We start from the raw sequence: 17,040 nt of genomic DNA, 5'->3' as shown, positions 1-17,040 counted from the left end.
AGAGAGCAATAACGCAAAAGCAAATCTCTTGAAATCAGTGCAAGTTGATCTACTGATTTTCTCCCACTTTACTATTGAAATTCTGTATTATACAGCCCATGCTGTTCAGGAATATTTTGTAGGAAAGGAGGGAATTAAAAGACTGCAAGCCATTAGATCCACATCTGCTAAGTATCTTTTAAGATATAAAATCTGTCACTTCCCTCTTTTTCCTCCAAAATTGGAAATATTATTTACAGATTGTTATATAAAGATGCAACAAATCTGGTCAGAATAGCATGATGATAAGTGTCTAAACTCAAGGGATCTTTGTAAAAGAACCTTGGGATATCTAGTGGAGTGTATTGCCACAAAGAATGAAGCATATGTACTGTTTCTCTCCTAGCTCTTGATTTTTAAAAATGCTACTCCATAAAGAGTTCTTCGCTTGGTATGAAGGCGGGCAATCTTTGGCAGGTCAAAGGCAACATCTAACATTGAAGGGTTAAGAGTTGCCTAATTGGTAAGGATTGATGGGGAAATTTCCAGATTTTTGAACTTTAGGTTTATTAGGATTCATATGTAGGGTTGTTGTTTTTTTTTGCATATTTTCAACTTTGCAGGAGCCATAAGAGTTTTTGCAAATTCTTATCAGAGGGAATTCAGTGCCCACAGGCTGCTTATCTTTGATTATAGGTGATCCTAGTTCCACCAAAGAAAGAACTATATTTTTTAAAAAAAGATTTATTACTTTTATATACAATAGTTACAGAATACTGTACAAAAAAGGAGAGTGTCGTTGCACAACAAACAACTTAGGTTTCACATTCAATTTGAATGTCCCTGCAAGTAGTGTCAAAACATCCACTATACCTGCATGGTATAGAAGCAGCAATCCAGTTTTATAGATTTCTCCAGCACAATTATTAAAATAATTGGCTAGATTTTTATTTAAAAAAATCAGACATATTGCACCTGTCCCCCAAAAAAACACTTCCAATGCAGTTAGTTAATGGTACATTCTATATATGAGCCTTGTTCTATATCACATTGCTAGATTTTCTACCAGTTTTTCTTCACCTTGTCTATTCAACAGATAGAATAATGGCCTTCAACAGATGTTTTGGATCCATAACTATGTAGGCTCTGATCCAAAGCTAAATCTGCAAGTGGTACCTTTTTTAATTGAGCTTGCAGATTCTTCATGGCAGCTGTGGAGAAAGAATAGGAAGTACTTAAAAACATGTGAGAAATTGGTATTTATACAATTTATATATTGCAGGGCCTAGTTAATGGTGCAACTGCAATTTAAAGCATTTATAAGGCTCATTAATGACCCACTATGTGCCAAATAGTGACCACTGGTTACACCGTTATTGTGGGAAACAGTTTGTGAGGAAATTAACCAGAGCAGACATTGTGCTCAATCCTGTAGTAATGTGCAGCATGGCTTCAATTTGAATTACAACACCACATGGGTTTAATTTTATTTTCCTCAGTTGATTTGGAAAAATAATCTGCATGTCTAAACTCACCTCCAAGTGCATCCAATTCAAGTCCATGTGAAAATATTGGCATAAAATTAAGAGATGTTTTTTCTGCCCACAAGTCTGATTAATTATGAGTAGATCTTTAAGTGAGATAGATATGGACAGAAACAAAACTTCCAATGTCAAGCTAATTATTCTCAAGGTTTTTTTAACACTTATAAGCAACCCCTGCAGGCTTCATTACTAGTAAAGGAAATGCCAAATTCTGATTTAGTGTAGCATTTTTTTTTCTTCACTCAGTGATGTGGAACAGATATTTGATTGGCCAGATTGTTCTATCAGTACACCATGACTAGGCTAATGGTATTTCTTGCTGTTCAGAAATCAGCCCAACTGGAGTTCAATCATCCAAATAAGTGTGTATAGCACTACAATCTTAAACATTTGTTAATAAAACCCAATTAACTTAGTATATTGCTGACGTCAGTGAGCCAATGTTGCAGCATTCTTATTTAAAGATGCTATGAAAGAGACTTAATAGTTTGTTAGGTTTCTTGTTCACCAAGTTTTCCAAAACTACTGAGCTTGACTTCTGTTTTCATTACTGAATTCTTTAAAACACATTTCTGTTAAATCCTTTTAAATATAGTTTCATCCTTTATCTCATTAAATATAGTTCACAATTATGCGCATATAACCCAGTAATGAAGAAATGGTAATTTAAGCACATCTATCACCACCACCTTAAAAACAATCTACATTTTGGGTTGTAACAAGATTTCTAGATAGTTTACTCTCGCTTCCAACTCAAAACATACTAAAATATGTTTAAATATTTACAAGATGCAACTACATACATTAAAAAAATTCAAAGCCAAATGCAAATAGTAGCACGGAAAAATAAACTATAATCTGAAAATAGGTGGTAACGCATCTGCATACTGAGCAGCATGATTGAGATACTGACTTACCGCATACTGATCAAGAAATAAAGCAGGCTGTTCATACACTGTAGTAAAATATTCACAATTAGCAGGAAGAGGCTAAGGCTTCCTGACAAGTACTGCTAATTAAGAAGAATGGTAAAAGTGTAGCTTACATCATCTACAGGAGGGGTGTTAAACTACCGGTCCATGGGCCAGATGCGTCATGGTGAAACTGTGCCCACCCCATTGCCGGCAATGGAAAAAAAGTTGTGATACGTTGCGACACGTCACGTGACGTTGCAAGTTTGATACCCCTGATCTACAGAATGACTTTCAACAGGATGTTAAAATAGAGTTGGGAAATCTCCAGCAGTTCCCACCAGGAGGGCCACTGATCAGATGGCTGTATATTATAAGCTAAAATTATTTGGAAGAACACAAGCTCCCCTAGGATAAAGTGCAGAAAAATGAAACAAATGGGTTTTTTTTCTCTACATTTACCCGGACAATCAGTTCTAAATAGAATACAGCGGTCAGATTGAGCAATAATCAGAACAGAGAACCCATCCAGACCTTTAATGTGCGTTGAGAGAGGTATGCTGCTGGCCCTAGTCCCACGCCCCCAATGAACATGAAAGGGGCATAACATCTGTGCTTACGAGTCTTCATTATCTGTTCAAAGCCCCATTTCTTCTCTTCCTGTTTGAACATGGAGTGAGTCTGAATAAGAATTTAACATCAGAGTTGATAAGTTGTAGTAGCCATTTTGAGCTGGCTGCAATACACTGAAACTGACTTCAACTGGTGACCAGTGACTGCACTGGATTTCCTTGGATTTCCTCAATAATGTGCTGGCTGGGGATTGTGGGAATTGAAGTGAAGGCTACACTGGAAAAATCCAGCAGATGTGTCTTGAGCACATGTTCAAAGGGCAAATCCTTTTATTGTCTGAGTTTTTAGAGTCAACTCAGAGTCTTCCTAAAACATTAAGCTGCTTTTATAAATGAGATTTTTAAAAAGATGCTTTATACAGACGAAAATGTATACTCTTGGTATCCAAATATTCTTTTTTTTTTAAAGAAAAGAAATAATGATGGCATCTCATATGTAACAGGTACAATCTTCCAGTCAATTTAAAAACTTGAAGGCTGTTGGATCACCGGACCAGCTTCACATCCACTTAAATCGCCTCTTATCTGGCCATCCTCTGACCTCATATATGTAAGGAACACTGTAACAGTGGCAAATGTTGTAGCATTAACAGGGAAAGCACGAAGCAAGGTGGATGTAAGACCCTTTGTGAACACCCTTGGCCCTTCATCCCGGTAGCTTTTTCTAACGCAGTCCAGAATGCCCTGGTACCGTACGACTCCTCCAACTCCATCAGCCTGGAGGCGGGACTTAATCACATCCACAGGATAAGTAGAGAGCCAGGAGACTATGCCAGACATGCCTCCTGCCAGAAGCAGTTTGGGAACAATGTAACTATCTTCCGCTTCACACCCCAGATACCTTGTTAGGCAGTCATATGTTAAAAAGTAGAAACCGAAGCTGGGGGTCTCTCTCAGAAATGTGGAAACCATTCCCTTGTTGATGCCTTTCAAGCCCTCCTTTCGATAGATCTTCACCAAGCAGTCCAAAGAGTTTTTGTAGTTCTTGGACTTCAATTTGTATTCCCCTGTTCCTTGCAGCTGCATCCGTGTCTTAGCCAGTTCCATAGGACAGCAGATCACACACTGAATGGCGCCTGCTGCTGAGCCTGCAAGGAACTGATGTAGAGGTGTGTCCCTTCCAAGAGCACGGAGAGCATTCCCTTGAACGCCAAAGACAAGGGCATTAATGAAGGTAAGGCCCATCATAGGCGACCCAATACCTTTATAAAGTCCAAGGGCCTAGATGAAAACAAAGCACATAAATAAATGATGAGCAGGCACTTTAAGACTTTTCTGAAGCAACAAACAATAAAACTCTTAACATTCTGCAATTTTTTATTTTGCACATCAATAGATAGATCTGAATTGACCTTTAGGCATGGCACTCCTACACCGAGACAAGACAACTTGCCATGCCCAAAAATCACATCCCAAAAGATCTGTTTTTTCAGCAGCAAACAATTGAATATTGGTGTGCAAAGGCCAAAAATACTCCACAATTCCCAAGTTCATACATTTCAATGTGCAGTTGTTTTCAAAAGTTCTCCTATTTCTTACCCTGTATTACATTTTTTTTAATACTTGGCAGCTACTTATTTAATATCAGAATATGAACAAGGCAAATTATCACTAATTCTATCTCCCTACTCTGGATTGTACTCAGGTTCTAAAAGAATGGAGAACATTAATGATCGGGAGATGAATCAGCAACAATTACCCCCAACTGCTGAGCACATCCCTTTAGGAATCAAATGCACATCTTTCTTTGGCCATGAGGAACCCGAGGATCCTTTTTCTATATGAATTCGGTAGTTTTCATCTTGCAAATGAGGAACCGAGATCAATAGTTAGATAGCAAGAAAAGCTTTAGCACACATTCTCCAAGTCTAGGAACTGTTCATAAAAGAAAGTTGGCTTATGTTCTCTCTTTGTGGTCAAAGTTCAGACCTACACAGAAGGATGCAATCTTTGGCAATGACCATCAATGACTTGCCACATTGGCCTCATTTCTCAAGGATTGTGAACTGTGATTTCCCACTGAGGCACTGATTATCTTCCCTGGGTCAGAACAAGGGAAAGGATGTGTGTGAATGGTAGGGATCCCTGAGTAGTCTGATGAGAACAGCTGAGGGAGGGGTAACTGGATATCTTGATGGTACTAAGAGCTAGGACTGTAGTTGCCTCAGGGGACTCAAGCCTTCCCTCCTTGGGATGCAGTATAGGAGGAGACCTCTGGCCTTGGACAGGGTTGGATTGGGCAATGTTTCACAAGACTGGGTAGGTCAGAATATTATGGTGGAAATGGTCATGGGAAGATATAGCAAGAAATGGAGAGAGTGAGCCATTCTCAGGAAACATGAGCTCAAGAGGTGGTCCTTGGCTTACATTGCTGAGCAATGCAGTTAAGCAAATCATGCTGTGCTCCAGTTGCTCCTGTTTCTTCTTGGGGAAGCTCTGCTCATGGTTAGTTATTCCCCAGTAATTTCCTGGGTGGACTGTTGTAATGCATTCTACATAGGGGTACCCTTGAAGTATAACTGGAAGCTTCAGGTGGCAGAGAATGCAATGGTGCTGGTAGTTAAGTGTGCCCCTAGAATGGCGCATGTTGTACCTCTGCTCTGCAAGCTGTATTGATTGCCAGTTTCTGGATCCAATTTAAGTGGATTTAAAACACTAAATGGTAGTAGGCAAGGTAATTTGAGAGACTGCCTCTTCCCGATACATCTATCCATCCCATTAGATCCAGCAGAAGAGATATGTTGTGGGTCCCATCCACTAAGGAGTTAACATCTGACAGGAGCCAGGTGATGCGCCTTCTCTACTGTGGCATCGGCCCTGTGGAATATCATCCCCTCCCCAGGTGAGATTGGCCCTTTCTTTGCCATCCTTCCAGAAATCTCCCAAAACGTGGCTGTATCAACAAGCCTGGGTCTTAAAGGAATAGTGATATGCTGAGGTGGCTTCACTGTTTGTAATATCCAGTGCTCTCATGTAGCCTTTTTAAATAATTACTTCACTGTTTGTAATGGTGTTATGTTTTAATGTTATGATTTTATTATATACTGCCCAGAGTCGTATTCTATTAGGTGGGCAGCCATCTAAATATTTATAAATAAATACATTATATGAACTATTCTGACACATTTACATTAGTATGGGTTCTGTATCTCTGTTAATTGGGTTATAAATTTGCCTAGAGGGCAGAACTGAACTGGGAACAAAGTCTAGTTTCTTCATCCATATTGAAATAAAGGAAATGATTTATTTGCACAAACATAATAGAGGGAAAACAGATATTTAAAATTAGTTTTCCTAAGTGAATGTATCCTGACTAATTCAAAACCAAAGTGAATAACAAAATCCTAATGGCACAAATCAAAGCTAGAAATGAAAGCGATAATATGTTCTTTGTTGAATTCTACACTGTGTTCCATTAAAATCTTCATCCCATTCTACTGCAAATTATTTTTCTTTTTGAACTATGGGCGGCATAGTAGAATTGAATTCATGACAAATTTATAAAGGTATCGATCTGCTGCTTGATCTTTCAAGGTAGTGAACAGGGAGTCATTGTTTTGTATTATCTATTTACATAGACACATCATTCACGCATTAAATTTTGTAATTTGGTTATCCTAGCATGTCTATTAAAAATAATATATAAATTTGGAATTATTTGGTCTTCATTAAGCTACTTCAGTCCTCATTGAAACAAAGATTGAAACGTTTTACCTGATCTAGCAATATAATATAAATTTCTGAGAATTTATTGGTGGAAACTACTCTTTAAATATGTTTATTAGAAAAGAATAAACAATAAACTTGCAGTTTTGATAGCTAAAATAAAAGGAAGAGAAATTGCCAGTGAAATTTCGCTCAAATATATTTTTAAAAGGTGCTGCAATAGATGTTAAGTTGACCTAATTATAGTATGTGTGTGTTGTTTTATTCATATCTTGCCTAATTTTTGAAGTTAAGGGTGAAAATGCTTTATAAAAAGCATTAAAGCCATTAATAGTCCTACTATTATTGAATTAAGATAAATAGCAGAGATTTTAATATACAGATTATTATGATAGCTTACAAAAAGCTTTTCTGCAAAGAATGTCTCCCTTTAGTTACAGTGCATTTGGAAGAATTAATTATATGTCAAATGTTAAATGTAATAATTCATAATGCATGTTTTTTTAGAAATTAGTTTCTAAGAATGATCAATATACTTATTACATATGATTTTTTTATACTTATTAAGTGTAAATTCTGCATTTTTGCCTAAAAAAATAACTGAATTAGTTTCTTAGTACAAATGTCTAAGAAACATTTTCCATACTATTAGTGTTGTCCTTCGTGGATGTTAAATCAAAATTCAGTTTTCTCTAATCATTGCAGATGACAAAAAAGACATTGACCATGAGACTGTGGTGGAAGAACAGATCATCGGCGAGAACTCCCCTCCTGACTACTCTGAATACATGACGGGAAAGAAGCTACCACCTGGAGGAATACCCGGGATTGACCTTTCTGATCCTAAACAATTGGCTGAATTTGCAAGGTTGGTATTCTAATAAAAGTCCTAGATTTCACAAATAATTATTCCTATTTCTGGCAATATGTGATTTTTCTGTTCTCAATTAAAATCACTGAATTGGATCAATGCAGAGATATAATTTCAATACAGGGATAATAATCACATTGATATTCATAGAAGGTTCAGAATAGTTCACATGTTAAAAATTAATATTTGCTGACTGGATTTTAAAAGAGTAGCTGACACTATTTGCCTTTCAAAAATAAATTGGAACCATACCTACTTTCAAAAATACTGATGTTTTATAGATGACTGTAGCCCAAGAATGAGTTGGTTGGTACAAATTAGTATGTATGCTTCAACCTTCTGTGTCATGGTTCTTTTTCTCGCTCTTATTTTCTCCTGAAATTATCAGTTCACAATCCTGAGATTACCATGAGCTCTACATTTGGTAGAAATCTTGTTGGCTAGTTATAGTCTGTATTAACTAGTGGCTAAAGAGACTAATCAAGCCTTTCCTAATCTCAAATCCCTTTCTCTTAAAAAAAAATCCACTGGCCAGAACTCAAATATACTACTACATTGAACCTGTACTAAAAATTTTGTAATTTTGTTTCTGGGGAAAATCATAATGGACTGTTTGGCTTTGTTCACATTACTGAAGAGAATGTATATTTTTATACAGTTCCAGTCTGCTCATTGGGATGCACCTGAAGAGTTTGCTGCAATTATTGCAATGTAATTTCACAGTATAACAGCTTGGGTTTAAACCTCTTCTAGCTGCCCCATTCTCTAGATTGCACTTCTGGTTGGATGGACACTTTGTTGTTGGTCTTTGAAAGATCTCAAATTCTCAGGCTTTTAATTATTTCCTGCAATATATCTGATTTTAATGTCCACCAAGAGATGTTGGTGGTTTGTATTAAAACCAGCACAACAAATTAGAAAGTGCTGCCTAGTTTTTCACTTGCTATGTAATCCTTTCTACAGCTAATTCTATGTTAGTCCTGCTGTCCTCAAATCATATATCGTCCCTCTGGGTATACTTCTGAGTTTTTAACTGAACCAAACTTGGCAGTTTTTCCCCTCTCTCATAGAATCTGAATTGTAAATTGTTAAATTGCTTAATTAAAGCGGTTAAAGGCAGTTTATCAAGAAGCAATAGCAAGATAATATAGTGATTTATATCAGAAGATACTTCTGATAACTTATTTGCTATTCAACAATCAATACTTGTTTTTTTTATATATTCTTGTAAGAATGAAGCCAAGAAAAATCAAAGAAGATGATGCACCAAGAACGATAGCATGTCCTCATAAAGTGAGTGAAGCGATTTTGAGCAATTTATTTCTGTAAGAATCTTTTTAATATAGGAGTTTCATAAATGTTTTGCTTATGTTCTGCGGCTTTTTGCCAATATTTTGCAATGTAGTTTAAATTTCTGTGTCATTACAGTCATGGTGAACACACCATAATGTTTGGGGTGACATGCCTCCAACACTCAACAGCTGTTTTCAAAAGCATGCTCCATTCTGTCAACCTCTCCCCCCAAATGAGTATATTTTACTTGCATTTCATTTTTGTAGTTATTTAATGTTTCTTTGCATAATACATAGCACCATACATGATTTGACTGTATTTTTTTGAATATGTAAAGAATTGAGGCACTGACACCAACAGAGTTGTGTAAGGCATTTTCTAAATTTTTGAAATCCGAACCCAAAAGGGTTTGCCATCACTGCTGTAGTATATAGTAAATTCTGATTCCTGTTTTCAAGAAAGAACAGAATTAAGTCATATAGGCAGAAGTATACCAAAAATCAAGACATATTTTGGTTCAGTATAATTGTAAGTTTAGTCAATGTATACAGATTAAGATGATGATAGTTCTGGTATTTGGGCTTGCCTCGACAACTAAATAATTTACTTGCGTTGTTTTGAAGGGCTGCACAAAGATGTTCAGGGATAATTCGGCTATGAGGAAGCATCTACACACTCATGGGCCTCGGGTACACGTCTGTGCAGAATGTGGAAAGGCCTTTGTTGAGAGCTCAAAGCTAAAGAGGCACCAATTAGTTCATACTGGAGAAAAACCCTTTCAGGTAACTTTCAAATATTCTAGATGAGACAGTCATTTATGACATTGTCATGAGAATCTAGTTAGTTTCTCTGTGATATATATTCTGTTTTTGTGCGATAGATAATATCAGTTGACGTACTGGAAGGAATTTGTGCAGAGGCTAAATTGGGTATTTAGTAGATAATTGGAGAAATATTAAAAGTGTATTTTAGTATGTTCTGGCTCATGACCATTTCTCCTAGTAAAATAATGCTTTCTTAAAAATTAATATTGAAATACAAAGAAGCTACTTGAACAACATTGATTTATGTACATAGATGATGTTACCTGGATGATTACATTTAGATACAGAAATGCTCGTGATAATCTTTATTGGTAATTTACTGTTAGTATTTTGTTTCAAATGGTTTAAAATATATCAAATTCCAGTTAATGTTTTCTAAACATTAATTCCCCCATTTATGTAGGCCACCACCCATGTAGGCTGGGATAGTAATTAGGATGAGGCTGATAAGTTTTTTATTAGTATTGCCTACTTTAGGTTACAAAAAGAAGGAAATTCTCAATACTTTCTGAATATTTTAACAAATGGAAGTAGAACATCTTCAGAATCTTTTAGAACAGGGGTCTTCAAACTTGGCCCTTTGATCCCTTGTGGACTTCAACTCCCAGAATTCCTCAGCCAGGCATGCTGGCTGAGGAATTCTGGGAGTTGAAGTCCACAAGTCATAAAAGGGCCTAGTTTGAAGACCCCTGTTTTAGAACATCAGACTGTAGAAATGTACATATGTTTTGACTTAGATGAAATATATCTGAAAAGGGTTTTAGGTAAATCTGTCTTGGGAGTGAGTTCTACAAAGGTAAAAAATCTTATAATCTCTCTGCAAAGAGGATATACATGTATTTCTTTGCTCTTCAACAGCACAAGTAAACATTTCCAATTGCATGAAACTCACTTATGAATAACAGAGACCCAATTTGGAATTGTACAGAATAGAACCCTTATTTCATGGAAATTTAATATTGCAAGTGAAAATCTGTAAATAAGTTGCTAATGTCTTGTGTTTTCTTTTCACCAGTGCACATTTGAAGGCTGTGGCAAACGCTTTTCACTGGACTTCAATTTACGCACACATGTGCGAATTCATACTGGAGACAGGCCCTATGTGTGCCCTTTTGATGGCTGTAATAAGAAGTTTGCTCAGTCAACTAATCTGAAATCTCACATCTTAACACATGCTAAGGCCAAAAACAACCAGTGAAACTGCAAGAAGAAAGCTCTTGAACTCAAAACATCTTTTACCTTACAGGAGAATGGTTGAAAATAAATAACTTCCCCCTTTGTATATTGTTTCTAGGAAAGAATTTAAAAAAAAAGAAAAAATGAACTTTACATGCCTAAGGGACTTGTTTTTGATAAAGTAGCAAAATAAACTTTTAAGGCAGCATTGCTCCAATGCTCCATTTTGCTCTGTAATTTGGTTTCAAGAGCATGGTGTTTTTGTAAAGTGTGATCCTACCTGGAAGAGACAGACAATTCATGGACTTGCATCAAAGACAGTTCTTTCTACAAACAGTGCTAAAATTGGACTTTTCACATTGTTATAAATATGAAGCTCACCTGTTGCTTACAATTTTTTAATTTTGTATTTTCAAAGTGTGCATATTGTACACTTTTTGGGGATATGCTTAGTAATGCTATGTGTGATTTTTTTCTGGAGGTTGATAACTTTGCTTGCAGTAGATTTTCTTTAAAAGAATGGGCAGTTACATGCATACTTCAAAAGTATTTTCCTGTAAAGATTAAAAAAAGTTATATAGGTTTTGTTTGCTATCTTAAATTTTTTTGGTTGTATTCTTTGATGTTAACACATTTTTGTATAATTGTATCGTATAGCTGTAATGAAATCATGTAGTAACAAATATTAGATGTGATTTAATAGTGTTAATCAACTTAAACCCATTTTAGTCTCTCTCTTTTTTTTGGGAAAAATACTGCCAGATGCTGATGTTCCGTGTACTTTCTCTTTGCCTGTTCAGTTAAGGAAAGTGGTGCTCAGTTGTAGAATGTATTGTACAGGCACTGACCTTTTAACAACACCTGATATGTACATCCCGTGTAATAGAGTGGGCAACAATAAAACAGTGGTCCTGAAGAATATGGCAGAAAATTATCTGTAAGCACAGCCTATTTTCTTCTGTTGTCCAAAACAAATTATAGTTCTTTAACCTCCCAGAAATTAGAAGATAAATAAAACTCAAGTTACCTTTACTTGTTTTTGCATTCAATTAGATTTTTTTTATTTTAAAAAATGTAACTGTACTTGTCTTCTGCATAGCATTCCATTAAATCAGTATGGGGTTCTGGTTTATCCCGATAATAATGGATTTTCCTGAAGTAAAATTTCAAGTTTTATTGGATTTCTTCCAGGATTATGTAGGCAAGCATTTGCTGTGGGATTTCCCATTCCTCTTTACTACAGGCTCTCCATCTTCAAGAACAGATCTGATGATTGCAGGAGAAAAAGAGATTATGTTTTCAACAGATCGTTCTTTCTTAGCAGATATTGTGGAATATACCCATATTCCCTGCAATCAGTGAATGGTGGGACAGGGTAATTCATGGAATACTGTTGCTTCATTTTGACAAGGTAAGGTGGTATTAGTTGAATCCTTTGTATGGTATGATGCACTGGGCATATGAATTCTAACATAATATCAATGTAATTGAGAGATATCAGATGAAAGCTGATACTTAGCATTAGAATACTTCAGATTGAATTACAATAGAATAGCTGTTCTATGCAGGGGCATGTCTATTGTTAAAAACACTAAATTTATAACCAGCCAACCACATTTCTGGGTTAAGGAAATAATACGTTCTTCACATTAAAAAACTTGTTTTATATAATTTTTCATTGTCTTCCTTTTGTCCTTAAGTCTGGCAACATTACTGCTTTTGTAGTGGAAATGATATGGTCTTATGCTGTCCTGGTCACTCAAACACGTAACTGTGGTTTAGTGAGCTTATTAATATTCCTCAGCAATTCCCTCCACCAAAACCCCAGAACTGTCCCAATTAAGTCTGGCCACAAGCAGTCCAATGCTAGTCCACAGACCAATGGTCAAAGAGTCCACAAGGCACTTGAAAGATTCTCAATCACAATAAAGCCACCAGGCAAACTTAAATCCACAACACAAAAGTATTTACAAGGCAAGAAAAGTCCAGTGTTTCCAAGGCACGATCCAAGTCGAGGCACAAGGTCAATCCAAAGCGAGGCAGGAATACAATGACCAGAAAACACACAGCTAGGAAACAAATACGTCCCCAGAATTGCCTCCATCTGTCTGCTGTGCTAAATAGCTTCCAGTGCAGCCTATTAAGAAGGAAAAGGCTTTCTCCTTGTGAGTAATCTGGCTGAAGTTCTTTGCTCCTGCCTTTTCTCCGACCTATGTGTTCTTGGATCAGGTGCAGAAGGTAGTTCCTCTTCCTCATCACTGACTGGCTGCAACTGCATGCTTACCCACCTGGAGCCTCAGAACAGTTCTGCTGCAGCTGCACCTCAGCCAAATCACTCATAGACGGCTGCTTGGAGCCATCAATCAACACTGCTCGTGATATGGCAGGAACTGGTTCATTCTCCCCCGAGCTGACATTTAGAGAGGTATCTGGGGAAGCTTGGGGGGGGAGTCATCACAGGTATTCTAGATGGACATCTGTCCTAATTAATACTGTCACCCCCTAATTTTAAAATTTGCATTTCCCGTAGGGCAGGGGTCCCCAACCCCCAGGCCACAGCCCACTACTGGGCCTTAAGCCATTTGGAACCATGGAAGTGGTGGGAGGTTGTGAAACTTTGCTGTATGTTATAATTGAACGTTAATTTTACTGAAAAGTGGATTCTGAATTTAATAAAACTGTTCTTAAGGAAGATTAGGAAGTAGAAATAACTATTTTATGTTTTGGTATACTCTAGTAATTCTTGAACAGATCTGTTTTGTGGGTGGGTGGGTGTTATACAGGATTCTGAGAATTTCCTAAATGTTTTTATCACCAAAGATGAAGATAATTATGGGAGCTTATTAACTTCTAGCTAGAAGGTAGATCTTAAGATGATACCTTATCCCATAAAGTATGCATGTCAAACTCGTGACGTTGCGCGACGTATCGCGACTTTTTCCCCATTGCCGGCAATGGGGAGGGCACGGTTTCGTCGTGATGCATCCGGCCCACGGGCCGGCAGTTTGACATGCCTGCCATAAAGGAATGCCCTCTGTACACTCTTTGTAGAAGAAGCAGTGACTTTCCCCGTTAGCTCTATTTTGGGACCTGAGAAAAAACATGAGCCAGATGCTGTGAAACAATTCCTGGGAGCTGATTGGCATACCAACGAAAGACCACAGCCAAGTGGGTTTCATGACTGAGTTGGAGAAGCCCCCAGAAGATGGATAAAGTCCATTTGGCCAATGGGAAAGTAAGGGTAGTCAAATATATGTTTGATTCCAGAACAAGAGAAGAATACCTTAGAGGAGGTGAGCAAATAGCAACAATCAAGACACTGATTTTCTAGCACAGGAAGATTAATTCTCCCTACTAGAGTCAAGAAAGCGTACTAAGAATAATGAGGCAGCTGGGAAGCTGAGGTCAGTTATGGAAGTGTTGCTTCCAGAGCTACTGGGCAAAACAATAGGAAGCCACATGACAGATGTTCTCTTCACTCCTTCCTCTCAATATATGAACTAATCAGTGATGCCAGAAGTGCTGCAGATTAGTGATTAGGACAAATAAAGCAATATCACCCAGCTTCCCTTTCCCCAACGGGCAAATACACTGGATTAATACACCAAACCAGAATGGATATGAAAGAAGGACACCCCTGAGGAAACCAAGGTGTGTAAGCTGGCCTTGTGAAACTCAAGGCCTTGATGGCTCTTACATCCAGAAGGCCAAATTTTAAGGAATTGATAGGACTACTGTAGATGAGAATTACAACACTGGACTTCTACAATGGGGCACACTCCTGTTTCAAGACCATAGCATATCTATAAGATCCCACTGGTACATATAGGTCTTATTGTAGGAGAAGGAGTGGCAGAACTTGGGGCAGAGTTCAAAGAGGATGAGCCTAGGGTCCCTACAAGTGAACTAAGTCCAACCTCCCTTGAATTTTGTTGGCCCTTATCCTCAGGCAAGTGTTAATCCTTAGGTGAGAAGATTTCCATACACAGCCTTAATTAGCAATAAATCAGTTTAATTGGAGCTTCATGTGTAGACTTGATCTTTTGCTCTTGACAGTTATGAGAAGTTGTTCAATCCTTGCATAAGTTGTTAGTCCCAGCCTACCTTATATTCAGCTGATTTGAAGTCAAATAGTTTAGATGCCAACCTGATAAGATGGAGTGCCTGTTACCAAAATACAGCAGAGGACAGGATCCCATTCCGAGTCAAATGCTGATGACCAACCAAGCAGAGCAGAAAGCAATACAAGTAAGCTTAAAGATACTGTCAGACCAGGTGAGGAGGTAAAACAAATTCTATCTAAAGCAGCAGATCTAGGTCAAAAGATTTTCAAAGGGAGTCCAAACATCAAGTGATGCAGAGAGAAACAGTTCCTGTATCCGTGAAATCAATAAAGGGGGCAATGATCACACTGGACTGGCTAGGTTGCCTGTGCCTTTCTAAGCGAAAAAAGATTTTTTCACAAGGACCCTGGACCTATTTGTGATATTAGACCACAAAAAGATGCAGCTGCAAGCTCACATCAGGATTAATTTGATATTACTATAGAAAAAAAACTTTTTCTATGCCCCCTGTTCTCCAACACAGATGGGACACAAGAATCAAGGGTTGTTCTGATTGCTGTATTCTGACTCATTGGCTCATTACCCAAGTGGAAATAAGACAACACCTTTAGTATTTGATCTGTCTCAAGATCTAACTTCTGATCTACAATTCCAACAAACCTGGAAATTGAATGAATTAATCATACTGAGCTTGCAGAGTTGGCAGAGATTTCCTGACTCCAAAGCAACATCCACAAGTAAGATCAGTTGACCTGGCACACTTTCAAATGGTAATACTAATATTGAAATGCTACAGGCAGTGCTTTTTTTGTAAAAGAAAAAGGTGCCGGAACTCACACACGTCATACAACCCGCCTTGCTTACCCTACAAAGTTCCATCCAAAAAAGGTGCCGGAACTCCGTTCTGAGTGTTCTATGACAAAAAAAGCCCTGGCTACAGGTATTCGACAGGTAGGTCTAAAGAGGGATCTGGTAACAAACCTAGAAAGTAACTGCTTTTGACTACATTGTGGGAGATGGAGATTAATTTTAAGATTTGAGAGTGTCACACTTCTTTAGTCCCAGTGACTCCTGTCACTGCTCATCTCTTTCACCTATTAAAAAAAGAAAGTCCAATTGACTTTCTTGGAAGGCAACCTGTTTGGTAGTAATGTTGGCTAGAAGGTTTGGGGCATAGGGACTCATTCTACTATAAGAGACTTATGTGTGTTCCACCAGGCAAGAAGGTTCTAGATCTTTTCATGTCCTTGGTTATTTTACAAATTCCACTTGGGAGAGAATATGCTTCCTAACTCTGGGTCGGGAATTCTACCCCACCTAGTGAATGCACTTAGGTTAAACTAAATGGGTTCAGAACTATCAGAATAGTGCAACTTACCTTGGGTGACAAATGGTCAATAATTTTTAATCTTACAATGCAGGAATCAGGGAATACAAATGTTCCAATTCACAATTAGATATATTGCACCAAGCAAGAGGCAGCACTCTTCCTGCTTTACACCGCGATTCTTAAGGGAGATAGTTATGTCAATGACTTTTTAACTGTAGGAATAACTTGTAAGGTGGTTTCCAGGGCAGAACCATATACTTTATAAAACATAAAAATCTGTATCCTCTGACATGGGTTTTCATTGTGTGGACTGTAAAGTGTGACACTGACCTCTCCTGGGAATACTGGCTTTTGTATGTCCCTTTCGTATTATCTCTTTGTTTTTAAAGCCTCATTCAAATCTTTTAACTATCTAATGAGAAAATTTTGTTTAAAGTTTTGTTTATGTTTGTTTATTGCATATCTTTTTCTGTAACATTGTCTTTTGGGAACAGATTGTCATTATACGTTGCTTGTCCTGTTATATCTTCAATATTGGAAACAAGTTTTTCTTTCCCGTAAAATTTATTCTTTATTATTCTTTAAAATTAATTTCAAAGTCTTAGTATTCAAAATCCAATATTACATTTTTTAAAATTCATTTAAAACTTTCTGTAGCCAAAATCCTATCTTGTTTTTTGCTGCTTATTTCAAGCTCTTAAAGGTCATAAAGAGACATCTTCATTTTCTTATATCAAAGATTGAAGGCAC

The 17,040-nt window shown here is 37.3% G+C and overlaps 2 protein-coding genes across 3 annotated transcripts; one reads left to right on the top strand and one right to left on the bottom strand.

Moving 5' to 3' along the window:
* Positions 1-713: 713 nt before the first annotated feature.
* Positions 714-4,423, bottom strand: LOC310632113 (mitochondrial basic amino acids transporter-like). The gene is made up of 2 exons (XM_083349081.1): positions 2,969-4,423; positions 714-1,190 (listed from the first exon to the last, which is right to left on the bottom strand). The coding sequence occupies exon 1, from the start codon at positions 4,252-4,254 to the stop codon at positions 3,529-3,531; it is 726 nt and encodes a 241-aa protein (XP_083205207.1). The 5' UTR covers positions 4,255-4,423; the 3' UTR covers positions 714-1,190; positions 2,969-3,528.
* A 650-nt stretch (positions 4,424-5,073) lies between these two features.
* Positions 5,074-11,928, top strand: LOC310643629 (transcriptional repressor protein YY1). Of its 2 annotated transcripts, none has more exons than XM_083368104.1 (5): positions 5,074-5,908; positions 7,450-7,600; positions 8,836-8,896; positions 9,520-9,678; positions 10,736-11,928. In XM_083368104.1, the coding sequence occupies exons 2-5, from the start codon at positions 7,521-7,523 to the stop codon at positions 10,916-10,918; spliced, it is 483 nt and encodes a 160-aa protein (XP_083224230.1). In that variant the 5' UTR covers positions 5,074-5,908; positions 7,450-7,520; the 3' UTR covers positions 10,919-11,928. The 2 variants fall into 2 exon arrangements, with proteins under 2 accessions (XP_083224230.1, XP_083224229.1); XM_083368103.1 differs by having other exon boundaries at positions 5,075-5,908; positions 7,438-7,600.
* The last annotated feature ends 5,112 nt before the right edge of the window (positions 11,929-17,040 follow it).

Source organism: Vipera ursinii (genome assembly GCF_947247035.1).
Source record: "Vipera ursinii genome assembly, chromosome: 1".
In the NCBI taxonomy this organism is placed as follows: Eukaryota; Metazoa; Chordata; class Lepidosauria; order Squamata; family Viperidae; genus Vipera; species Vipera ursinii.
The sequence above is the reverse complement of the archived record's forward strand: the minus strand, read 5'-3'. Positions and strand labels throughout refer to the sequence as shown.

What these genes read in the sequence shown, in the direction of transcription:
- LOC310632113 (XM_083349081.1), bottom strand. Translation starts at nt 4,254, where the DNA reads ATGATGGGCCTTACCTTCATTAATGCCCTTGTCTTTGGCGTTCAAGGG.
- LOC310643629 (XM_083368104.1), top strand. Translation starts at nt 7,521, where the DNA reads ATGACGGGAAAGAAGCTACCACCTGGAGGAATACCCGGGATTGACCTT. An exon ending in CGATAGCATGTCCTCATAAA is followed by an intron (nt 8,897 to 9,519) that starts GTGAGTGAAGCG and finishes GTTGTTTTGAAG; the next exon opens with GGCTGCACAAAGATGTTCAG. An exon ending in CTGGAGAAAAACCCTTTCAG is followed by an intron (nt 9,679 to 10,735) that starts GTAACTTTCAAA and finishes TCTTTTCACCAG; the next exon opens with TGCACATTTGAAGGCTGTGG.